The 26,741-nt window shown below is 39.2% G+C and overlaps 1 protein-coding gene across 20 annotated transcripts; it reads right to left on the bottom strand.

Moving 5' to 3' along the window:
* Positions 1-84: 84 nt before the first annotated feature.
* Positions 85-25,701, bottom strand: BCLAF1 (BCL2 associated transcription factor 1). 20 transcript variants are annotated; one of them, XM_059841782.1, is made up of 15 exons: positions 24,778-24,968; positions 19,828-19,966; positions 18,723-18,796; positions 17,660-17,747; positions 16,671-16,788; positions 14,961-15,866; positions 12,857-13,528; positions 12,579-12,748; positions 9,802-9,907; positions 8,819-8,903; positions 7,967-8,142; positions 6,645-6,825; positions 2,385-2,531; positions 597-806; positions 85-455 (listed from the first exon to the last, which is right to left on the bottom strand). In XM_059841782.1, exons 5-15 carry the CDS (start codon positions 16,772-16,774, stop codon positions 450-452), a joined length of 2,763 nt encoding a protein of 920 aa, XP_059697765.1. In that variant the 5' UTR covers positions 16,775-16,788; positions 17,660-17,747; positions 18,723-18,796; positions 19,828-19,966; positions 24,778-24,968; the 3' UTR covers positions 85-449. The 20 variants fall into 20 exon arrangements, 18 of the variants coding, with proteins under 18 accessions (XP_059697765.1, XP_059697759.1, XP_059697766.1 ...); XM_059841776.1 differs by having other exon boundaries at positions 16,671-16,794; XM_059841783.1 differs by lacking the exons at positions 19,828-19,966; positions 24,778-24,968 and adding an exon at positions 25,561-25,701 and having other exon boundaries at positions 16,671-16,794.
* Positions 25,702-26,741: the final 1,040 nt, after the last annotated feature.

The raw sequence follows: 26,741 nt of genomic DNA on the forward strand, positions 1-26,741 counted from the left end.
ACTGGATAACTACCTTTAAATACAATTCTTATAAAAAGGCAACAGAGAAGTAGTGATCAGTTTATAAAAAATGCTGCTCCAAGATTTTAGGTGTGCAGAGCTGTAAGTTTACTTCAGAATAAAACACAGACATAGGGGAGAATCAAAACTTTTAGAGTTGTACTTGACCATATATTTGGACAAAGCAGAATTACACTGCATATAACAAACAGTAAAATTTCTTAAAAGTTGTTACAAATATTTTACTTTCTACCTGTACGATCATTAACATAGTTTACTATATCATGATTTTTTTCTAAAGGCTTAAAACAAAAACAATCTCTCTAAACTACTTTCCAACAGTAAAATTTAAGTAAAATGCTTACATTCATTTGACAACAAAAAAACATATTAAAAATGTTGTGTGGGTGGTGCAAGAGCTGCTCTTTCAGCTACAACTTTCTTCCAGGTTATTCCTGTGGAAAGAAAGAAAACATTCTTGTTGTAAACTGTTAATAATCCAACTCCAAAACATTTAAAGTGATCCCTACATGCAGCCAATTACTTGGCATAGTGCAAGATGAACCATCTCATCTGAAATTCACTGAACAATTTACCTTTTCCTCTTTGCGTCTGTCCTTTTCTTCATTATTCTCAATTGTTTCTTCCTCATCTTCCACAATGCCATCCCCTTGATATTTGTCATGTGTCCACTTCGGACTGCTACCTGACTTTTTGAAGTTAAAACGCCCTCTGCCACGCTGGAAAGTACCACGGCCTCTTCCTCTTTTGGCCCAATAATCCACACCATCGTCTCTGTCATCATGCTACAATAACACCAGAAAAAGAGTAAGGTTAGGCACCTCTTAAATGTACCCTATAATGTTAGTACGCTCTAGCAAATGTATAAAACAAAGTAAATGCTAAAAAGTTCTCTTCAGATTGCAATTATTCTTAAAAGGCATAATGCTGTAACTAAAACAAAAAACAACTGTTTGAAGAGCCTTATTCACTGTGGGTCTACTCAAATGTTAGTAACTAATCACTTGTCTGTAACTTACCCTCAATCAGAATTAAGAATTACTAGTTTTGAGGGGAAAAAATTGTTACTTTAAAAGAAGCTCTAGGAAAGTGATAGGTTACTTAGTATAAAGGGAGTTCTTTATACCTCTTATCTCATAAGAGGTAACTGAAGGCAGTTCTCAGAAAATCTGCCCCAACAGCACAATGTAGGGCAAATCACATTCAAACTGTTGAAGTCTAACATTACCAAACAGTAGTTGAATTTCTCTGGTTAATAAGCCTGAAGTTTGCTGTCTAGCTACCAAATAAAGCCTTATATAGTTAGGTATGTTCTCACAATCATTTTGGACACTGCATGAAACCTACAAACCATTATTTAATAAAAAAAATGTTTCTATTTAGAATGGTGAGGTACACTTGCTTCAACATATGGTTTTTCTTAACTTGTGATTTGGAAAGAAGTCTGAACTATTAAACACGTATCACACCCATATAATGCAGCTTAATTACACAGAAGCAGTTGAAGGGCGGCTTATTTAATTTAAATTATTTTTAGAAATTCAAGTTTAATAGCTAAAATTAATTGTTCTAGTATCATGAACAGATTATCACATCTCTGTTTACAGATCAGGTAAGTTTAGGTATGTCTAGGAAGACAGAACTCCTTAATGAAATAGCAGAATTGCAACTGCATTATTTCTTAGTTACCTGTTAACGTATTTGTGACAAGCTATAATGCTACAGGAGAAGGTCTTATCTTCATTACTTATCATCTTTCAATGATGAAACAATATCCTCCAAAGTTTGCATTGTTATGGAAATAACTGGAGCAGAGGCCACACATCCAGTGTACTGCACTACTTAGAGTGGCTACATTAAGAGTCCTCCTTTCATAATCCAGATGGGAGAAAGGCATCAAAACTGTGGTGATTTTCTTATGACTATCATAATACTCAGAGCAAAGAACTGCTCATAACAGAGTCTGCCTATGAAAATCCACAAATACTGTCAGCTTTTCCTCATCTTTCACTTCTGTAGACTTCCAGACCAATCTAAGACAAATCTCAAATGTCGTACAGACATAAATCCAGGAAAACAGCACAAGCCTTTCTGGTTTAAAGTTGGGTTTTAATAAATTTTGTCTGAACCTGTCTTCTTCCTCACTCTCTGATGAAATTTTGGGATATAAATTCCATGTCAGGCCTCAGTTACTGCCAACCTGCTGCAGAAAGATGAAAGATAAGCAGAACCAACCACTACAGCCACCCTGATACTCTCACAGTTACTCTTGACCCTGTCCATACATGCATGCTACTTCTACGCTTGTAGAAAGTTTGGAAAAAAAAAAAGCATGCATAAGACATTCAGTTCTCCACACCCACCAAGAAGTATTTCTTGCTTTTTGGGGTATATTCAGGATCCCATTCCTCTTCCTTCGGTCTCTTCTGAAAAGTAGTATTTGAGTTGCTGGGACCAGTATTTGTTCCAGCAAAGACTCCTCTGGCTCTTCCTCTGCCCCTAATTCGAAACTGATTAACCAAGATGTCATTTAATCCATTTACATAATACCACAAAGTAGAGTCAAGTTCTCTATTACTGAAAATACTTTCTGTCCTTAATTACAGTATCTGCAAGTGGAAAAACCATTTTCAAATTCACATACTACCTTAAGTAATATATTCAAGCATTCATTTTGAAATAATGATTCTATTAAACTTAATTGAAACACATTTGAGTTCTTGGCATAAGTTCACCCACAACTACTGAAAAGAAATTTGACTGCTAGTAAACCAGTGTGTTGGAACAAAAGGTCACAAGAAGCTTCTGAAGCTGTTCAAACAAAAAACCTGGAGGAAAGCTAGACCAAAACAGGGACAAAACTGTCAGGGGAAAAGAAAATTATTTATGGAGTCAATTGAATCATTTATGAAAAGGTGATTCTGGAATACATACTGTGTGTTACTCAAGCATTTTTAACTGAGATTTAAGAATGTACCTCAGTCCAAATTACAAATGAGTAAATTCTTTACTCGGAAAAAAGTCAATAGCATGTACTGTGCAGAGCAGCAATGCTTAAAATGAAAATGAGTGTTTAAAATATTCTTTATAATAAATTACTGGGGTTTTAAAATGCTAGGCTAGTGTCCTGGGTTGCGTATATAATGCTTGTATCCCCAACTGTCCTGTTTATGCTGGATAATAAATTTTGCACCTTTAAGACTTGTTCCAAGAGTGAAGGGGGAAGAGAAGAAGCACACAGTTTGTTTTCAGACACTGCACTCCTCTCCACATTGCTGCTCCTGGATTGCTGTCTGTGGATGGACAGACAGTAGGACAGAGTTCTCCTTTGTTTTAGTTAGTTTTAGCTAGCTGAGGCAAAGAAGTTCCCTGGACTGTGGGGTTTTTTTCCTCTTCTTTGAACCTGTTTAAAGCTGCTCTGGACTGAGCACCCAGCAGAGCACCAGCAGCTTGCACCTGTGGCCCACCAGGCCCGGCCTGGGCCGTGGCATTTCAAGAGCCGGAGGGACTGATAAGAGACTGAGTGAGCTGAACTGCAACCCAGGGAGGGGACTTTTTTGAGTTTGTCATCTCTTTTGGAGTGGCAAGAGTTTTATTGTTTAATACTGTTCGGGTTTTATTGTTTAATAAACAGGTTTTTCCACTTTTCTCCAAGGAGGTCTTTTTTTCCCTGAACTGGTTGGGGAGGGGCCAATTGAATCTGCTTCCTAGAAGAACTCCTTGGGGGGGCTTCTCTCCCAAATTTGCCCTGAACCAGAACAGCTAGAAAGTCTCACATCAAAAACCATCCTTAACTCAGAGTACACTAAGCAGTAATGTATACAGTTATCTCAGCATGTAAATACTTAACATGTAGAAGAGATTAAATGAGTTTATATTGCTCATTGAAGGGGAGAAGAAAGGTTAATTTGGGAAGGTAAGACTGCTAAAAACTGCAGTTACTACAGAACACAATCTCCAAAAGTACCCTACTTAAAAACACAGAACTACATCTTCAGAGTAATAGTACAAAAATATTACTGGAAGCTAATTTATTTGTTAAAAATAAGCATGTTTCATAAACATAGATCAAATATATATATAATTGATGAACTCAAAAGTTAAGTGTTACGCATACTTGGTTGCACAAAGCTCTGAAACTTCTAATGCAGAATTTATGCTGGACAGATTTAAAATTACTCTGAAATCAAACGGACTGTAAAACAATCTGGAGAATGCTCATAAGACCTATCCAATACTCTGGAAGAAAAAAAAAAAATCAAAAAACTGCTTGGAGAGTCATTTGGAAAGCGATAGACTAACTGTATAAGGGAGGAAATAAGATATGCTTTCTTGATTTCCAACAGCTTTACAAAATTAGGGCACAACAAACAGTAACCTGGGAGAAGGGGAAGGGGGCAGACAGAATTATGACAGGATTAAAAGAGTAAAAAAAGACGTATCAGCACTTCCTGGTATTCAGTCCTGTGATCAGATTCCCTTTAAGAAAAACCTCACTTCACCATTTTATTAATCCTTCCCTGTACCAAATCACCTTTCAGGTAAAGAACTACAGGACATGAAATCTACTGTGGTGTTATCTTTATGGGTTTGTTTATTAGAAAGACTACAACAAAAAAGGCAAGCAGATATTTTCTATATAGAACTCACTTTAAATAGAGCTGCTACACAGAATTCTTTTCAGATATGGATACTAATGACATTGCCATTGAAAAATTCTAATTATCCTTATTTCTGTGTCCTTATTTGAAAACTATTTATGATGCTTATGTATGGGAAGCCTAGAATCGAACAAAATTGTGTACCAGCCAAAGATAGTGAAAAACCATTGCTGACTTAACATTAGCTTGCTGGATAGGAAAGATGTTACATTCTCTGAGGCTTCCTGTTAGGAGAAAGATTCAAAACCAAAGCATTTTATTTACTCCAAAAGCACAGCAGTATTCACTGGAATGCAGCCACTATTAGCATGTATTTACAAACACATTCCTATGCTACCTGGTCTGTGTTTTTTGATACCATCCAAGATTTATTCCTAAAGAGGAGATCCGAGTCAGCAGTTGGCCTATTTAGATTCAACTGCTCAGATACTTTGTTCCAAAAGCCTGTGTGTGACCATGTACGTTGATAGGGAACATTAACCTGTTATCACTGCACAGACCAAATTGGCAGTCACTAGCAATTAAATGAGTGGAAATCTATTAACTTTACAGTTCCCATCTACCTCAACTGCATGTGAAGTAGCACCTCACTCACAATATGTATAATCTGGTTTTATAAAGCAGGAAGGCTTCAACGAATTACAAGTTTGCTCCCGCTAAATCTCCTTGACAGGAGATGGAGTTTTAGGCTCTCCTTTGTTTAACTTCTGTTTTGTTTGTGCCGTTATTTTATATAGCTAGAAATTGCGCTGATAGTCATATTTGATGCCTACACCATCCAGGGATTTATATGCCACATAGTTTCAAAGCATAACTATATAAAAAATAAGAAGAAAGGAGGAAATGATGCCCTTCTAGTTAGAAATTTAGAACTTTGAATTTTCCTCTACGTAGCTATAGTTTTTTAGATGGAGGATTCAAGCCTCAAGTGTTGGCACATGCCACATGCATTTCAGACACCCTTATGTGTAGTTCAAAACTTATTTTTTGCATAATTAAACATTTATACTAAACACTGCACTTTAGCATTACTTGGTCTTAATTACAGGCTACATTAAGGAATTATTGTTGAAGTATGAAATTATTCCTACTTATTATGTAAAACAGTTTTTCCCAACCTACATGGAACTTGAACTTTTTTGTGTGTTTAGCTGTGGTCTGGAGGTCTATTTTGCCATGTTGTTCAGGGGTGGGTGAGTGGTGTCCATTTGTGGGTTGTTTTGGGGTTTTTTTTTTGGTTTGGGCTGTATGGTGTTTCTAAGTGCTCCTTATCTTTTCCAAGGCCTTCTTTATTGATTCCTAGTTTTTCCAAATGCATCTACACTTCCCAATTATACATCAATAATTACATTAACATGGAATCTGAAAGTTTAAAATTTTTCTGAAGGCTAGAGTGGTCAATATGCCACTTTCCAAATCACAATGCTTAAATACATTCCAGAGGTAGATCAATGAACTTTCATGCTCAGTGGCTAGTCCAAGCCAACAAAACACAAAAATAACCAGTATACCATCTCCTCAATACAACTGTTTCAAGGTTGACATTTCTTTTTAATTATGTGCCATTCTCTATTTAAAAAATTGCAGGCATTACATATAAAGGAGTGCAAAACCAAACCCAACATGAGGGAAAAACAGAAGGTGCAGAGAGCTAAGGGTTATCAGGACCCAATACTTAAAACAGCATTAAAAAAGAAGAACAAGGAATAATCCTGTTCCCCAGACCCTTATGCTAGGATCTCCAATGTCATGCTAATGCATATTTACAGATCATTTAAGTGCTCCTAGTGAGTGCTGGGAAAAAAAAAAAAAGAGACTCAATATTTAAGGTTTGGTATATCACATAAAGACCTCAAGTCTAGCCTAACACGAATCACTACAACACTCCCTCATTTACTTTGTTCCACTACTGTCACTGGTGAAGTGTTCATAATTTGGGGAAAGAATAGGAGAAAAACTTACAAAGGTGCCTCTTGGCCTGTTGACTCCTGCAAAACCAGAGTATTCTTTCTGTTCATGGTGGGTTTTGAACTCTTCATCTCTTTCTTTCTTGCAATCCTTTTCTTCTCGAGAACTGGATGAGGAAGAAGATGGGGAGGAAGATGGGGAGGACCGAGCACGGTCTTGGTCTCTTTTTTGTTTACTGAAAAATAAAAAAATATACTATGTGCTATTTTAAACGTACTAGATAGTCTGTAACATGCTATACTAAACCGGGTCTCTATATTTTATGAAAAACTAACCCCCTTCTGGTTATAAAGTCACACGTTACATATCTGAGATATTAAGGCGAAGTATATTTCCACTTTCCAGCCTCCTCTGACACATTTAAGTGCACTAAATGCATATTATTGCTGGTGAGTTGGAAAGCAGCAGTCTGCAAACTGCAAGATACAACTTTTCTAGATTCTGATGGCATGAAGAGATGCTGTTACTTTTAAGATCTGCCTTTTTTCTGAGGCAGAAAAACAGAAGTTAAAGGGAAAAACCCCTTAAGGTAAAGTTTTACAGTAACTTGACACAGTTCAGTTTGCACACTGTTGAGAGGTATGGTATGGGCTTCCCTACATAGATGGCTGTAGGGAAATTAGCCAGTGGAAGAAAATGTGGATACCAAAGTCAAAGTAAATGGGAAACAGGAAGTGTAAGTTAAAATTCACTTATATATATACAGTACAAAGCAGGGAAAAATTCCTACAGCAAAACTTTTAGTAACCCCATAGTGGTATTAACTTGACCCAATTTACAAGATTTTAGCATTCTATTCAAAGAAAGGTCATACCTGAAGTAACTCTTACCACTTCTACACAGTATCCACTAAGTTATGCTAACGTTTTTTTCTTAAAACAGCCCACTGGCTTTAGACAAATTTAGAAAGTCCCCTTCTCACCCATGTTAAAACCTATGTATCAGTAAAATTCTCATACTCTGGGTGTTATGAGTTGAAAAAGTGCGGAATCAAGCATAACGAACCAAAGTTCTTACACAAACTGTTTATAGAAATGTACTGCATTGAAGTCCAACCTCCTGATGTAGCCTGGATAATAGGACAGATTAATTTGTCATTTTTTTTTTCAGTGTTAGCTTGCTATTCCAAAGTTTTTGTCCTCATCCACCATAAGCCGTGTAAAAGACAGATAATACATATTTGCTGTAAAACAAATAATTTTAATTGTTTAAAATTAAATGATCCATTATACATTGAAAATTGAAAGCAATTAAGCTTACAATTACAAAAGGCTAATTAGAAGCTAAAATCCTCTATAAGGACTTCAAATATTTACCTGTCATCTTTGTAAGATTTGTAATCCTTGTAATCTTTTGGAGTTTTCTCTTGCTTTCTTGACCCACTGGATTCCCTGGAACCCTTTGAGTCTCCTCGCTCTTTACTTCGTTCTTTTCTACGTCGGTCAATGTCATGCCGAAGATCAGCAGAATCACACCTTAATTTTTTATCTCCCTGTAAACAAATATATATTTTGCAACAAAATATTGAAATACAACATCAAGAGAATCTCAGTGAAGAGGCAAGCTGTGCATCAATTAAAATATAAAAAGATAGAATTTACCTATTTTTCAACAAACTTCAGCACACAAATTGACTTTGTTCTTTACAGTGGCTACATGTAAAAAAAAGAACAGCTAAGAATTTCAGTTTCAAACAAGCATTCCCACTAAGCCAATTGGTGTCTAGTTTTTGATGATACAGACCACAACAATACATGGTTTGAAGAGATAATTAAGTATTCATTTCTTCTGGTGAATTGTCTTTAAAGAAAGCACAACCACCTTTGTAGTTCAACCATACTACTCACTGACCATCTTGGTACTTCCCTCTGCCCCAAACCTATTATTTGTCCCTGGGCAGCTTACTGGTCAAAAAACATGCAAGAAGAAAGGAAGCATAGTAAAAGACTTGACCTTATGTACCATGTTATTAATACAGCAAAATGACACTACATAAATCAGCTTCTTGGTAACATGTTTTACTCAAAGGAAAAGAAAATTCTTAATGCAAGCACTCTAGGTACAATAAATATAATTTTGTATTTTTATAGGGAAAACCAGAGATGAAGTTGAGATTTAAAATGAGACTAAGTTTAGAAGCACAGATGGGACATTTACTTAGAACCTACTTTTTGACTTTCTTCCTTAAAGACTCTCTCTTCACCTGTTAAACGGGTATGCTTCCTCAGGGTACTTGGAGAGATGTCAATCCTCCTAAATGTAAAATAAAAGCAGTGTCTTGCCATACATGTACATGACTGCTAACAGCCTCAGACATTTCAGCAGAAAACTGACAAACCAGGCATTTTTGCAGCAGAATAAACTTTCTGGATTATTAAACCTCACCATCCGAACACAGAAGCAGACTAAAAATGAAAAATCGTAATTCTGTTTTGTGTGAAGTATGCTAAAAACACAAATACAGAAGACAGGCAGACTCATGTTTCACATTTTAAGTATAGCTTGGAAGACAGAAAAAATGTTCAATTATTTATTTCAAAAGGACCAGTATATGTAACCAGTTGAAACCCACCCAATCCAAGAAACCATCAGCACACTATGATATTTTGCTGTAAAGTCAAAGCTTCTTAACAAGAAAAATTGTGAAGTTAGATATTGTATCCTCACATGCAACACAAATATAGTACACTGCATCATAAAACTAGAGCACATGATCAGACACTACATCTGCATGCCTACCTTCTTACCTTTTAGATTCTCAGATTTTTCAAAAAACTGCTGTAAATTAACACACACAAAAACTAAAGTAGTATGAGATGGAACATTTCACACTGAAGAAGAAAGATGCATGTACAGGGCTTCTTTTCGTCTTCAAGACATATGCCCCTCAATATTTGAGCACTGCATGTGAGAAAAGTAAATATATCCCAAATGAGATACAAAGGTAGAGAAGACATCTGTCACAAAACCACAGATGAAGCCAGACCTGACTCAGATGAGTTTTCTTTTACAGAAGGGTGGGGTTTTTTTGTATTTTGTAATTATACAAATTACCTCATCCAGATCAGAAAAAGTATTTTGGGTTCTCAAAATAAATATTAGAAGACATTATTTGAAACACAAAGCATCTGCATATGCAGTTAACATATACCTATGTATTTCTGGGCTCTTTTGTCGGGTGCAGTGCTCTTCAGTTGCTTTTTGATACGCAGTGAACCTCTCATTTAGCGTCATCCCAGCCGACTTGAAGTATTGCTCTGTTGGTTACAACAGAAAAAGCACTGTTTCATTAGTTTCATTCAACTGACACATTATTTTACTCCTGACAGAAAGGCAAGTAGCAGGCAAAACCCACAGTACTTTCTATAAATTTATCAGGACAAGCAAATGTGGTGTTTTCCCTATTTTTACACACACTGTAACCCAAACAAAATAACAGCACACAGCATCACTGCAAGTTTACTACGCCATGATTGTATCACACCTAATTCAAGCATCATTTACTGACTAGACTTGCTCATTTTCAGTGACATTTTCCTCTAATGATAAAGAGCAATTTCTTAAACTGTTATTTTATATTTTGCCCACACAAGAAAGTGAAATTACTTTTGAGTTCTGAATATTTGCAGCAAGTACACTTTACCATTCATCTCATCTCTAACTTAAAATAAGAATTAGTGAAAACATTAAGTAATGTACGCTTCAATAACTACATGAATGACCTAACAACTCTTTTCTTAAAGGAATACAATTTCTTGATTGGGTGATGATAAACGATACAATTAACAAACCTATGCATAAATAAATTAATTTAAACATCTGGCATCTTGGCAAACTTGACAACTTCTCTGACAAATTTTCTCCTTCCTTTCAGAGACAGTTAAATTAGTCACAGCAAAACTCAGTTTTTAAACCAGCTCAACAAATGTGTTTAAATGTAATATAGAAATACATAAAAGTCATGAGCTATGAAATGTTACATATGAAGCAAGCTATCTGCTTAACAGGTCAACATACATCTGTATCAACTTACCGCCCGGCATCCAGCATTTGTCTCATAACCAACCATTAAAACTTGAAACGGCCACTACAAGGGTAGTGCCTCAATCATAATTCCATCAAACACAGGAATTTGAGCTAGTAATTCTGTTTTTATGCCATTTTTGCCAGGAAGACAGAAGGTTCAACTTTGCCTGTTTGGCATCTGTATCTTTCAACAGCTATTTTACTTTTGTAACATGGATTTTGCCATTTCAAAACACATTCCAGGACCTAGTTACAATGAAAAAGAAAACATCACTGGGCATTTTCAGCTCTGCATTAATAAAGAGCTGTTCAGACTGGTCGCATCACACCAATAATGAACATAACTTCAGTTTGTCAAAAAAGTTACAAAAATTCTGATCACAGATCACAGCAAATCTGAAACTTAAAGAGATGTTCTGCTTTCAAAAACAACTATAACAGTACATATTCTAGTAACTTGACCAGACAGCCTGCTAAATTTATAAGATATTCAACATAGAAAAATTTACAGAAAAAGTCTATTCTGTGATCAACATGTGAGAGTCCCACAAGTATTATTTTCACCTACAACTACGTATGTATCATATACGCAAAAATTTACAGAAGCTCTCACTGGATTGAGTCTTATATTTCTTTACACATCAATAAATAGATACATTCACAACAAATCATTATACACTAAACAGGTATCACAATACTTTTTTTAACTAATTTTTTAACTAATACATTATTGCAGTCCATTATCGTTGACTATTACTTTGTAAGTAATTTAATATGAAGGAAACTTGGCTTTAATAATCTGAATTACGTCAACAAAATGGGGACTTTTAACTAAATTCAGCACATATTTCTAGCACAAAAAACTCAGCAATTTTAGAAGGTAATGCATGTTAAAAACAATGCTTACAGACAGGTTCATTGAAACTGGTACCTAATTAAGCATTTCCACTTTTCCCTTTACTGTGGTGATATGGCAAAATTACTTTCACCAGCTTTGTATTATCTCAGCTACATTTAACACAATAGCAAGACAACAGTCCAGTGAAATAAAGCAAATGCTATAGAAAAAAAAGCATTTAAAGAACACTCCAGACATTCCCAGGGGATTTTAGGAATTATCTATTGTCGCATAAAAACACTTCAGAGGATATGACCTAAATGAAACATATCTACTTTGATAGGGTATCATATGGTCCAGGTTTGGATTTCAGTGGTTTTGGGGGAGAACTTTTGCTGTGTTTGGTTTGTTGAGGGTTCTTCTTGGTGTTTATAGAAAATAGCCACTACTGTTATATCAGAAAATAATTAGTGTATAACTCATTTAACGGAGGTTTATTTAGCCACTGCCAAGTTTGTGTAAGTTAAATTCCTGAAAATATTGTCATATAGGAATAAAACACATTATAACCATGAACTTTACTACCATTTAGAATAGAATCTTTCTTAAATCTTACTGAGAAAAAAACACTCCTTCTAATGAGAATCTGGAATTGATCTCTAGGGTGCTCCAAAATGAATGCCACTGTTACTTACAGTCCTAAGACATCTGTCAGCCCACACCACAACATTTAATATAAACTCATTAAAAGAAAATTAGAAAAATTGACCAGTGTATGTGTAAACTACACTGCAGAAATTCAAACTTTCTATGCTACCTAGGATCAAAAATTTATCCGGAAACATAAAATACCTGCTATTATACTCAACACTGCTTGTGGTTCTTTTGTCCTAGTTTCTGTGGCTATTATTTTTCTAATTATTTTCATGCATACCTCAACAGGAAGAAAGTCTGGGTAAATCACAACATTAGAAGAGACCTCAAATTTTCCTGTACTAGAAACAGCAAATAAACTTAAATGAACTTGTCAGCCATATATCCGGTACAATAAACTAAACACATACCTTTGACATGGTGAACCAAGGACACAATGTGCTGAATAAATGACTCTGATGTGCTTTTGCTGGCCTGTGGCAACTTAATGTGGTCAAAGATGGATCGGAACTCTTGCTCCTTCTTGACGGAATGGACAAGTGTGCTAGCAAGCAGCCTGTCTTTAGTCAAGGAAGCAGGTCTAAAATGCATCAACAACAGAGACACACAAAAGAAACCACTAGTTTAAATAAATACGAACAACACTGCAGGAAGGTGGAGAAGCACACTGTAAAGTGGAATAATTTACCTATTGGAATCATCAAGGGGTACTGGTGCCATTTTGAGTTTAACTTCAGGACGATGGGAGTCACTGGCTATCATTTTGATCCTAAGTGGGCTCTCCTCTCTGAAGGTGGATTTTTCTCTCGCATCCAGATTCTTGTGTAGAGGAGGACTGTAATCAAAGAGTTCTTTGAGCTTTTCAGACTTTACCTGCTCAGGTGACTGAGTTTCTTTCTTCATCATTAGTCTCTCAGAACTCTTGTCTTCTTCCTTGTGCTTATCTTTTGTTGCACTAGGCCTTTCCACTACATAGCCAGTCTCTTTAAGCTTATAACTTTTCTCATCTCTAAATCCATCGCTCTCTCTATTGCCCTTGATTGATATTTTAGATTTGTATTTGGTTCCTTCCTCCTCAGTATTCCGATGAGATGCAGTAGGAAAATTTTTACCCTGATCTGCCAGGACAGATTTTCTGAACTGTCTGTAATCCTCTGTCTCCTCTGTGTCCTCCCCTTCAGAGTCATTAAACTTTTCCTTCCCAGTCTCTTTATCAACGAAAAAATCTAAAGTTTCCTGTTCCTCCCATTCCCTTTCTCCCTCTGTCCTCCCTTTTTCTGATCCTCTCTCCTTCTGGGCCTCCTTCTCCCTGGTATTACCCCTATCAAGCAGGTATACTCTAGACTCTTCATCTGTGTACCTGTGGATAGCAAAGAAGAGACTGGTAACTCTGGATTGCATTCATTCCAGTTCACTTGCATTCCCCTTTTGTGTCAATTCCACACCAAGAAGAAGATGAAAACACATTCCTCTGAGCAATTAACTTTAGCATGCAATGCTTGGCACACCATTAACACTGCATCCACTGTCATATATGCACTAATGGAGGCATCTGAAGAATATAATGCCTTTCTGTAGAATGCCTAGAAATTTACTTGCTTGTTTTCTTAATCAGTACCCAGTTTGACATTCTCTCTCATTACACTAGTAATTTTTTCCATCAAATTCACATGGTTTGAAAACTCAAGACCGCAATTCATTTTTGCACTTCTATTACTGAAAGAGCTGAAGCAGTAGCATAAAAAAAGTGAATTCTTTTCAAGATCCTGCACATTACTAAGATAATTCCACAATCTGGCACAGGCTTAGTGCATTCACTATATTGTGTTCAAGCAGGGAACCATTAGAAGGCAGCTCTCCTAAACACAGAAACACACCAATTAATTATTTCAGCCACTGCCTTATCTGTATGCTATGTTCACACAGGTTCTAATACATTCACCAACTCCAACACATCTGATGCAAGAGAAGTTGTATTTTTGATCTCCTAAGCAGTAATTTTTTTACCTAATAAAGCACTGACTAGACAAATTAATTTAAAAGCTACAATCGAGTCTATATAGCATAGTCACAACTTCTCTAACTATTTTTGTAAGAAATCCACTGAAACACCAGTCACATTCAAAAGGAACAGTCTAACGCCAGTAAGACTTTAACAACTTTCAAAAATTACTACTATGTCAAACTTTTTAAGAACAAATCGAAGAATTTTACATTCATTGGAATATATACACTGAATTTCCTTCACATCAACAGCATTATATTCCTACAGCACCAACACCTACCCTCTTTGGTAAGTAATGCAATTCAAGACATCAAAGTTTTCATATTGCACGGCACAATTAGCCAACTGATGCTGTTTATGTCAACATAAAAAAATTATTGCACATTGACATTTCTAGACTTCCAGAATACTTGCATTTCAAACTACACGAAGCATTAAAATACTGAAATACCCGAACAGAGTTCACTATCAAGCCAGCAAGTCTGATGCACTATTCCAATTAAGATTTTTCTTAACAGTAAAAAGTTGAGTACAAGATAATAAACCATAGAGGAAAAGCACAAACCAATTCCTCCTCAAGGATACATGTCCCTATTTCTATTACCCAACATTCAAGGCCTTGAAGCATCCTAGCAGGAGAAGGCATATGTACCTTTCAAGCTCAATTCCAACCAGACTAGTATTACTAGCCTTCCATAATGCATTTTCCAAGGTTACGGTGATGGTCTTGATGAAACTCTAACAATATTTTTAAGAGGTAACAGTAGGCTTATAACTTGGTTCTTACCTTTTCATAAACTTTCCACCTTTTGCAGTTTCCTGTTCACCACCCTCAGGATAAAACGACCGCACTCGAGCCTCCTCACGGGGGGCACTCTGTGATGGGATTGTCTTTGCAGGGCTTCTCCTCGAAGGGATATGATGCAATGGGCTATTCTGAGAAGGACTATAGCGGCTAGAACCATTTCCAAGAGAACCAGAGCCAGATCTCTCAGGACTATGCTGAATGGAATGGGAATGCTGAGGTGTGTCCTTTGCTGAGTGGGCTGTGCTAAGCAGAGGGGCATCAGAGCAAGATGAACTCTGACTAGGTGGGGTGGCAATAGAAGGACTATGGGGTGACCTTGGACTGTTATCATACGCTGAAAGGCCAGGCCAGATGTCGCCAGAAGCTGCTGATGATTTGTTAAAATCGTCAAGAGACTCTGATGGGTCGTGTTCAAATGTATCTTTCTGTTCATCTTGTGATTTATTTTTCAAGGGACTGTCTTGCAAAGGAGCCCCTTCAGTTTTCTTTGCCTGCTTTTCCAGAGATGCGCGTCTTTTGGAAGAGACGGGTGATTTGCTGTATGGGGATGAAGAACGAGATGAAGAGGACCTCGGGGACCTGGAAGATCTGTAAGATCGACGAGACCTGCTCCGGGACCTCTGGGAAGACACCGACCTTCGTTTTGGACTTCTGGAACGGGAGCGGCCACGCCTAGGGCTTCTGGAGTGTCTTCGGTTCCAGACAGGCCTATAACCTCCACGATGGTATCTACCACCTCCTCCTTGGTAATACCCTCTACCTCTTCCTCTGTAACCATAGGGACGTCTCATTCCTCTATTATTTCTGTAATCTCTGCGATAATCTCTAGAATAAACACGATCTCTGCTCCGGGATCGGGAATACGTCCTTGACCGAGACCTGGAACTAAAATTAAAAAGCAAACATTAACATTTATTTTTCGCAAATTTTCTAGTTGTAAAAAGAAGCGCCTTGATGCAAAATGCTAGATTTCTCAAAATGCAGTCGGAAGGCAAAAGATGCAGATTCCCAGTCTTTAAGTAACTTCTACAATCTCTCTTTTTTTATTATTTCTGAAATAAATTAATTGTAATAAACATGTCTATACTGCTAAGGACTGTGAAACCTGGCATCACAAGGTTAAGACACTACCAGCCTCATTGGCCTCCCCAGACATTTTATTAGATATCATCACCACCCTGGAACACAGCATTCAGTTTCTCAGCCACCACAGTTCCCAGCCTGGAACAGGGAGTGACATGGCCCCCCCAGTGTAATGTGCCAAAATACACTTGACCCACACCTTATGGGAGATGGCAATGTCCACTAATAAGTAAGATGAGGAAAACTCTGGAGGCAAGTGAGAAGACAACAGACAGCAAAACATTAAGTTACTTCAGTTATGGAAAGTTTAATGAGAAATAAATTACAGGGAAAGAGACTAGATGAAAAAAACATCATGTAAAGCAGAAGGGAAGAATCAAACGGGCCAGAAATCGTGAAGAACTACTACCATCCTGAAGTTATCTTGAGATACGGGAAAAGGGGGAGAAAAAATTAAACAAAAATTACACTCTAAGCATAGTTTACCTACTGCCTAAAATGAAATAGGATTCCAGGCTCACTTCTGCCATAGCATCATGCAAGTGAAAAACATTTTATGGACAAAAACTAATTATCTAAATCACCTTCTCACACAGTAAGACTTGCCTGTATCTCTTTTTTCTTGAATGGGATCTGGATCTTGACCTAGAGCTGGACTGAGATCTGGACTTCGATCTTGACGAATGTGATCTAGAATTAGATCGACCCATTTTTGCTAGTAGATCTACTCCTTCCCAAAAGGAAAAGCAATGAGAGGAGGGAAAAAAATAGAAGCAACCATTTAGCATCCATGTAAATTATATAAATGAACAAAATTTGCGTCTACTAAAATGACACTATTGCAAAGTAGTATAGCATTTGCTAAACAGAAGAGCTTCGGAGACAATGTAAGTACATTTATTAGTAAATTAAAAACTTAACCACATTTTAAAGAATTTAACATTGCTTCAGTGCACACAATTTCTCTGAAAACATGAAGTGTAACAGTGAAAGGTTTTTTTCCAGATTCAACTGCACACAGATCCTGCAGGAGAAAGGAAGCAGCAGAAAATGAAACATTTCTGCAAATTAAGGCAAGAATAATGTAATTCCAGACATCTTAATATATTGTAACAAAATTCTAGCTATTGTGTGGTTTATAGTTCTCTTGCATTTGCAATGCACTGTTCCTTCTCCAGGAGGAGTTCACAGTCCTCTACAATGCACCATTCACATGAGCAAAGAAAAAGTCCTATAGTATTTGGTTCAGCAAATGTTAATGTGACCCACAGGCATTATTTCTCTTAACCATATGTACTCAAGCTCATAACTCTGATCCAAATTTCCACTGCTCAAGATGCCCATCCTGCACACTTTTTTAGGTTAACTTAGCTTTTTCACTGACATGTAAAATGCATGGCCAACTTAAAGATTTTAACAACTAGTTAAACAATATGGCTTGCAACAAGATTCAAAACACTTCAACATATATTAGGCTATGAAAACTGCAATCAATGACAAATAAAAGAAAGTAATTCATAATAAACTATTATTTCTTGTTATGTACAATCAAAGTAGATATTTAGAATTAGTGCTAACCATAAAAAAATACACACCTTTTCCTTTTCGGATCAGTGGCTAAAAATCCCCAATTTAATTAATAAAAACTTTGACCCATTATCATTTTCTTTTGAAATTGCCCAGCTTTAAAAAAAAAAAACAAAAAACAAGTGTCACATTAGACAACCTGAAAAAAAGCTATAAACAAGTAACTAGACATTTTCAGGTTTTTGAATGCTCAATTATCATAGTTTAATAATAAAATAAAAACAGAAACGGAAAAAATCAAACATTTACCGCTTGTATTGCAAACAGGCTTTAAAGCCTAAAATTACTGTTAAAAAATACTAGCTCAACACAACAAGTACTTTCTCTTATATCATCTTTCTCATTACCTGGGTGGTATTTCAATTATGTAAAGACAAAAACAACATTAGAGTTTAAATTAAAGTTACCAAAATTACGGAGACTTTAGACATATATAAGAGAACCAAAAAGAGAAAAGCAGATAAACTTTCCTCCTATCAACTGGTTCCTCCTGACCCACATGACTTTCCCCGTGAGAGTTTGCATGGCCTAAGAGATGTAACCTCATCTGAAACTAGCCCAGCAAAAACAGAACTTAAACCAGACTTCCATGTAAGTCAGAAAAAAACTATTTACCTTGGTGAAGAAGATTATGTTGAATGCTCTTTTTTATTGGCTCCTTCCACTAAAGAGCAAATTTGCAGAACCTATACTCTGAAGATATTTACTAATTCATTGAGTTCAATTAAGCTTACAGAAAACTCCTTGCAATCACTTAGGATGAATACTCACAGGCAACATAAATTTAGACCTTTTAAACTGTTTAAGACACGCCAATTTTCCAGAAGTGACAGAAAACAAAACCTGGTGGTAATTACCAAACCAAATATCAGATGCACAATGTTTATAACTCAATCTCAGCTTTAAATTATTTGCATTCTATGTATGACAAATACAGTTGATCTTTACAAGACAGTTTTATATACTGTAGCTTCTTACTGAAAGCATAAAATATAGGAAAGCAAAATAAGATTTAATTTTCAATAGCTGAGTTCAATCAGAACATTTAAAAAGGACTTAAACTAAACTTACCTCAAACTGTTAGTCGGTGTCAAAGAAGAAATTATTTCAAAACTCTGTATTTGTGCTTTCAGCAATACTGAGTCCTATAGAACAAAAAGTAAGACTGTCAAAGACACAAACATTTGCTAAAAGGAAGCACCTTTTTCCTTAAGCAGGTTCAAACATTAATCTCATGAAAAGACAATACATAACATATAGCAAATTTGCTCTTGGACTCAGTGATGCTGCACACAAAGACCGGAGCAGCTCAAGAGCCAGCCACTGCCAGAAGTGGCAAATCTCTTCCCATACATGATCACTCCTTCCTCAGCCTTGGTAAGAGGGCTGTGCAACAGATTATCCTCACCTTCACAGCAGCCCTGACAGCCTTCAGGTCCTCCAGTGACCAGCTCTTGATACCTAGAAACCACTTTCATTTAACTAGGTTATTCAAGTGGCTTAATGAAGGGCCAAACTGAGCTGGATTATGGAGCAAATAACAGCATGCAGGAAGAAAGGGGGAGGCAAAAAGGACAGTGGCAAACTTTTAGACCAGTTTGAGCTCTAGTATACAGCTCTGCACTTCATTAGAGCTATCTTACTGGAAAAAAAATTGGGGATGAGAACTCAGGCCAAGGGTGAAAGCTTTATCTTTAGATTTCTCTTGCAATATTTACAGAAGCATTACTCTAGTATAACTTCTTGTTTAAAATGCATACATATATAATTTCACCTAAAGAGCAAATGTCTTCAAGAACTAGCTCTTTTACAGTTATGCAAAAAGGAAGCACAACTGTAATAACAAAGTCAGTCTCAAATGTAAGAATTCTTCACTGGCCTCAGTTTTTAATTCCCTCCAAGCCTTAAGACTATGTACACCTGTAGTCCGACTCAACATTAAGCACACTTTTCAATTCCACTCAAGCAACAAGACAGATTTTATCCCAGTTCGCTACAGACAGGCTGGATCTTCAGAAATTCTGAAGCTTAACAATTCAATTCATTAAATCCAAAGGCATTATACATTGACTGCTCCTAAAGGACACTTCCACACTTGTCCATGGGTGTTTTCTTCATCTAAAAGAAGAAATGTAGCATTTGTGCTCATAAACACTGCTTTCAAAAGTCCACTTACCATTCACTAGTAGTGACCAAGATATTTCCAATTTCTACAAAATTTATGCTTTATTAAGATTAAGTTTTTACTTCTCATCATCAGCAAGCATGAGTCTCCGAAGGAGCACAGTAGTGTATCGGACCATGTCAGATTTTGTCTAGACAAAAGGCGAGATGGTATTAGCCAGTAAAGGGTAACGAAGGCATTCAGAAGTCTAGTACAGAAAAAGCAATACAAACTTCAAGTTCAGGCTGAGATTTTAAATGAATACTTAAATAATCTATATTTCTGACTTAAACTGGCGTTAGCTGAAATCCCAAATCCTAATTTAGGCAAGTCTTTAAATCCTGGGGATATGGAACAAGATAGTTGCTTCACTTTTAAAACCTCCAAGCAGAAGACAGGATCTTAAATTACCATAACTCAAACTCTGGTAGTGAGTTCTTCAGTCTTAGAAATCTTTTCTAGCAACTGGCAAAGGTGAAAAGTAGCAACACTTATGTTTTTAAACAACACATTAGCTATACCACATCCAATCCTGGCAGCTAAAACATATCTGCTACCCTTTTCCCATTTAAGTTTTTTAAGAACAGTATGGATATAATGTTTAAAAAAAAACAAAAAACTTTTATTAAAAAACCTTAACTACTAATAAAAAACATTTAACTATTTGCAGCTTTTGTTTCCATTTAGTTGTAATAGGTAAAACCTTGACACACAAGACCCACTTATCCAAACAACACTGATACTTAGGAACAGAAGTGAAAAGACTACATAGCTGAGGTTTTTTTTTGGTCCATGTAAATATTCTCACAATATGCAAGAATCTAAAATTTTATTGACCTTTATTAAAGCTCATTTAGAAAATAACTGTGGTAGTACCAGGAGTATGTAGGAAAACAGCTGTCTGTGACAGTCAGCTCCTACATGCTGCCCACCTTCACAGAAAAAGTAGCCATCCTCAGAGCACCACAGCTACAACATCCTGATTCACAGCAAATGAAATCACCCACAGCCTCCTCCTGCTCATGGCCAGGCGGGAGTGGCTACACCACAACAAGTAAGGGCACAGTAAAGGGCAATGAGAAAGAGGTCCTAAGCATCATTTGTTGCTCTCGAAGAGACCCACACTCGGCCCACACCCACGCCATAGGCGTGCATCAACAATGTGAAAAGGTGTCATCACTATCACCCAGCATTTTTAAGAAAGGCCCACATCTGCTAGGAACATGGCCTGTGCCTGAAACCCCAGGACTCTAGTCCACACACTTCTTTTCCCTCACTTTCCACCCTAAATAATTGAGAGGAGATGCCTGGCCCTCAACCATTTCACTGCCATGTTAAAAAAAAAAAAAAATCTGGATTTTACAAAGGAAGCTGCTGCACCTCCACAGAATAAAGTGGCTCTGCTAGTTTAAAGAAACAGTCCCATCTCTCCTATCCTGCATTTCCTCACAATCCTGATGATCTTTCCTATGCCAGTCTAAGTATTTCTGCACCCACATACTGGATCACTTTCAATGCAACTTTTTTTTTTTTTTAAATATGGTTCATTACACAGCCCACAAACACTTGAGCCAACACAGAGAATTTGGATAGCAGCTGGGCAGGACTGCTTCTTTGGGCAGCACCACAAACTTCAAGCTTCCCTGAAACCAGCTTGGCATAGCCTTGAGAAGCAACAAACTTGGTGGTATTTAAGATTTTTAACAATACTTGCAAGCAGCTTTAAAAATAAAAACCAAAACACCAAAAAACCCCACCAACAAACAAAAAACCTCACAAAAATAAACACACACATGTAAAGTCAAAATAACCAACACCAAACACACCCAAACAACAAAGACTTAAAACAGAAACCACGACGTTTCCTGAAAATTGGCTAGTCCATCATGTGTCAGTTACTGAATCACATCCAGATAAGTTTCTTAATGAAAAAAACAACAGGATGTCTTCTTCTTTGGGTGTCTTCAATCAATCTTGGCCAGCAAGTGCGACCATCAAGCAAAAACAAGATATACAACACAGTCGGGCTTATACCATCACAAGCAACACAGTAAGAAGGAAGAGACACTGTCAGCTTTTGCTATGTTTAATAAAAAATAAAAAGGACAAGGAAAATGGTAACCAATTCCTTTTATACAGTATTTTTAGGAGTCTTCACTACACCACTGATGTTGGAGCTTTGTCAGAGTACACAGACTGCAGATACAACACATCTCTTAAGCGGTTTAACAAGTTATACATCACACATAAGTTTAAGACATTTTAGGACAGTTGTACCCACTTACACTAGCAAAACACTGCTTCCTCTTAGATCCATTATTTTAGCTACCCTTCCTTTACAGCTATTTCGTAGTCTGTGTTTCTCTTGCTTAAACATTACTTGAGAGCTGTCAGGTAGATTTAAATAAAAATCTTGTTTAAGTAATTCACAAGCTGTTGCCAAAATGAATTTTCATTCAGAGATTCAGGCTTCAAAAGACGGGACGATTATACAACCATGACAACACTAAAGGGGATAGGACAGTCTTCATAAAATTCCACAGAATTTGTTATACTTTCTCCTAATACACCCACAGAAATAAATAAAGTCAGTCTTATTGAGACGACACCGTAAGTCATCTATTCAGTGCTTGCACATCTGCTGCGCTTTCTTATCCACTCTCTACCCCTCCCCCCTTTTTTTTAATGTCCACAACTCTAGCAGTGGCACATCACACGTAAGAATAGAATGCATTTTATAGTCACTTAAACCCATCCTACTTAGATCATCGGTGACTTGGATTCCTTCAAATACTAGAATTCCATGGCAAATATGCCCAAACTATCTTATTATATACAAACAAGAGGTGGGAAACACTACTTCACCCATTTCATATGCTGGAAATATAATGGAAACAGTAAAACATACAAAGGTCTTTTTCTCCCCCAACTCACTAATTTCTATACAGAAAATAACACAAAACATTTCTAAATTAAGTCAAAAAACCAGCATCCTAGTAACAGCAAAATCACCTCTGCAAAATCGTCATATGATTGTTAGCTGTCTTTTATGTAATACTAATGGCAAACAAAACCATGTTTCTCCTCTAACTAAAAAAAAACAAAGAAAAAGTGACTGAGAAATACATCCATACACAAAAAGGAATTAGCATGCTTTTGGACACATGCTGTTTTGGACAGCCTTTGTTATTTTTGTGTGTGTGTTTTACACACTGTGTTTTCATACGCCCTTACACCATGGTCTCCCCAATCTCAGCTATGAACTACACGAATTGCTGCTGCAGAAAAGGCAATCTTCCTGTCCTCATTTGTTCCAAGACTGACACTCTCAGAGGTGCTTGGTGGGCTGCAGCAGTGATCCATAAGAAAACTACTCTGGACAAAAGCTGCCTTTTCAGGCACACCACCTCCCAGATCCCATTTAACACAAAGCTGCACGAGGCCAGTGCCAGCACAATGAACAAACAAGCAACGCGTTTTTCCAGAACACCTTTGGGAGAAACTCTCACGCAGACAAACCGAGCACTTTCTTCAGTAGCTTTCTTCACCTACCTCTGCTACCTGTAAACAAACCGCAAATGTTCTTTGGCATTCCACAAACCCCTACAGCACCACCTCTCCTTGACAACCAGCCTGAATATAATCCATCCAAATATCTGCACCCTAGCTCCAAACCAGGAGCTGATTTTTTTCTAGATTCCTAGGACCACTTCAAGTTTTCTGCATTCTCAATGTGAACAGGCTCCTCTTCATGGTACTTGCTCCTACCTCCTGCCCCCGAGATTCTGCCAGCCTCAGCCCTCACCTGAGAAGTTGCTCCATACAGGCTTGCACGCTGAAGCCCTACTCAGGAAAGAGGCACTCCAGCTCCAAGCACCGATATATGTAACACACCGAACCTCGTCTGGCCATTCAGCACAGCCCGTCACTCAACATCAAAAGCGACAAGTGGGAGGATGCAATTCTTATTGCCCTGACACAAGACAGATGCATGCCTGGAGCACACCTCAGTGCCAAAGCCATTACCCCGTCCTCATTTTCCCTAATTTTGTCCAAAACGACATGATTATCAGGGAGGACGACGAGGAGGAGGGAGGAGAAAAGCAGCTAGACAGCATTTTCCTGCAACTCCACGCTGTTTAACTAATCCCTCCCACACCAAGAACAACTATTTCTAAGTGATATTTTTATACATTTGCATTGCTTAAGCAGTGACTACTCGCAGAGTCAGGAGCACCTTTGTTTTGCATTTTGCATGCCCTCACGTCTTTTTGTAGTAAAATTTAACTGTTCCTCTGAGGACAAAACTTTGATCTCCGAGATAAACAAGTGATGGGTTGTACTGACTTCGTAAAGGATCAACATGACACACAAAACAAGAACCTCATTTTCATAGAATTAAAGGCGAAAAGTAGGTTTACAAAGCGAAGGGGAAATAACGGGAATGATCCTGCAATGGTTGCACAGTACAATACAATCAAGACGGGCAACACAATAGTCCCTTTCAGCGAGGGGCATAAAACCCACTGCGGTCCCTCACGGGGTTTTGCGGGCATCTGCAATCAGGACAGGAACGGCGCAGGGAGGCGTGGGGCACCTCAGGCACAAGCGCCTGAACCACAGCCATGCCCGAAGGGAAGTTCCTCCAACGACCGTAAAGGCTGATCCAATACCTGGGACCATCCTTTCTCTCCGGCACCGTTTCCCTCGTCCGTGTCACACCCACAATGATAACGGGGAAATTTAACACTGCCCTAACCAGTGTTGTACAACCACATCCCCTCGGGCCTTCCTGCCTCCCCCAGGGAGGCCCAAAGCCAAAGGCCGCGCACCCGGGACGCAAGACCAACGGGGCCGGCCGGCCGCCCATTCCCCACATACCCCTACACCCCCATCCCGCCAGGCTTCCTGGAGCTCCAAGGCAGCTCCGCTGCCGCCTCCCACCGCCCCTTCCCCTTCTACCTTCGCTTCCCGGGGCGCAGGGAGGAACGGCACCGGCTAGGTCCGGCTCCCGCGGGAAGCGGTGGCCCACGTCAGGGCGGTGACGGCGACCACCCGTTCCCGTCCCGTTCCGTCGGCTGGCGCGGGATTATCGGGATAATCGGGATAATGGCTGCGGAGCGCCGAGGTCACGCGGCGCGGGAAGGCGGGACGGCGCGGAGCGCGAGCACCGCGCGCTGGAGGGGGGGGGGGGGGGGGGGGGGGGCGGGGCCGGGCTGCTCCCCCTCAGGCTCCCCCCGCCATCTTCCCCCCCCAACCAGGGGCCACCGCCCCGCCAAGCCTCCACGCAGCCCCTTTACCTCCGCCCTTCTCTCACCTGGCGGGCGGAACTCCCGGCGGTCCCGCTCCCTTATGACAACCGGGCGGCCATTTTCCGTCTCGTCGGAGGAAGAGACGCGAAGCTCACGGGGAAAAGCAAAAACCACCGGGAGGGGCGCGAGGGGCTGCTGCCGCCGCTGCCGCCGCCGAATCGTCACTTCCGCTCTGGGCGGGGAAGCGCCAGCCCCGCGCTCAAGGCCCGAGCGCCATGTTGGTTTCGGGTACTCGTCCGCAAGCAAGATGGCGGCTGGCGGCCGCTAGCCCCCGCCAGGCTGTGTGCCTGCCCCACGCCCGGGGGCTCCGCGTCCCTCCCGCCGGGGCCCCGCCTCCCCCCGCACCGCCGCGGCTAAAAGCTGTCGCCTTGTATGCTCTCTTTCCCCAAAGGGCGGCGAGAGCGCAGGGTCCCGCCGGCCGTTGCCTGGTTACCTGTGGGGCGGGGTGCGCATCCGTGCACAGGAGTCGCTCGGCAGGGTCTGTGTGCGGAGCGCGGCCCAGCGCAGGCAGCGGCTCGGACCCAGCGGCATCGGCAGCCGCTGCTCCGCGCACCGGCTGGGAGATGGCGGTGCCGCGGCGCTTTACTGCAGCACCTTTTGCAGCAGACGGGCGGCCGTCGCTTGGTTGCAATACAGCAGCGCCGCGTTCGGGGAAAGCGCGCCCGAGAGGCTTCTGTACCACCACAAAGCTGCGGCCGAGCGCTGCGTGTGAGCAGCCTTTGACTGATGCATGAAGCGGTGTGTGTACGCTGGCCAAGGGCTACAATTCACAGAATCACAGTTTTCACCAATTCCCAGTTGGAAGGGACTCATTTCTAGTCTAACTCTTAGCCGTGCACAAGGACAGCCCCAGGAATCACACCATTTAGTTGAGAGCATTGATGAGTAATTCACACTTCTTGAATCTTGCACAGCTGATTTATTTTTTAGAAGGCTATTGTCCATTATTTTGTGAGGCAAGAAACATAAAACAACCCGCTTAAAAAAAAAAAAAAGAAAAAAAAGGGACATGCTTATGCCTTTTTAACATGAGTTTTGTGAGCTCTGGGGACAATGACTGCGAGACAGCCAAAAGCAACTGATGGAAGAAAAAGGCATGGAAGATGAGAAGCAGACATAATCCCCAAATGCTGGTTTGCTGTTCCATGTGTAGGCAAAGTGATGCACTGGTTAGGTCTATCGTGGGTATTAAGTTTTTTGAAATGTAGCCTTCTATGGAGGCAGCAACCAGTGAGCAGTTGGTGCTGTGGTTAACTAATGAACAGTTTGGCCTATAGAGAAACAAATCCCTCTCTACTTTTAAGGTTTTCCTTTCTGCAGGGGTAAGCATAATGGATGTGTACCTCAAGTGCAGCACACATGCTACAGCTTTTGCTGTAACTAGCAATAAGGCACTTTTAATGAAGAGGCTCTTTGAGCTATGATAAGGAACCTGTAAGAGAAGACAATTTTCCAGGGCCTATAAGGTTTTCAGAACTGTCCTGAGACTGGGCTGCATTTAATACACCTATTTTTTAATGGTTCTGTGAATTGCTCTTGCAGGGACACCTTCCACTAGACTAGGTTGCTCAAACCCCCATCCAGGCTGGCCTTGAGCAGTTCCATGGCTGGTGC

Source organism: Haemorhous mexicanus, chromosome 3 (genome assembly GCF_027477595.1).
Source record: "Haemorhous mexicanus isolate bHaeMex1 chromosome 3, bHaeMex1.pri, whole genome shotgun sequence".
Classification (NCBI taxonomy): domain Eukaryota; kingdom Metazoa; phylum Chordata; class Aves; order Passeriformes; family Fringillidae; genus Haemorhous; species Haemorhous mexicanus.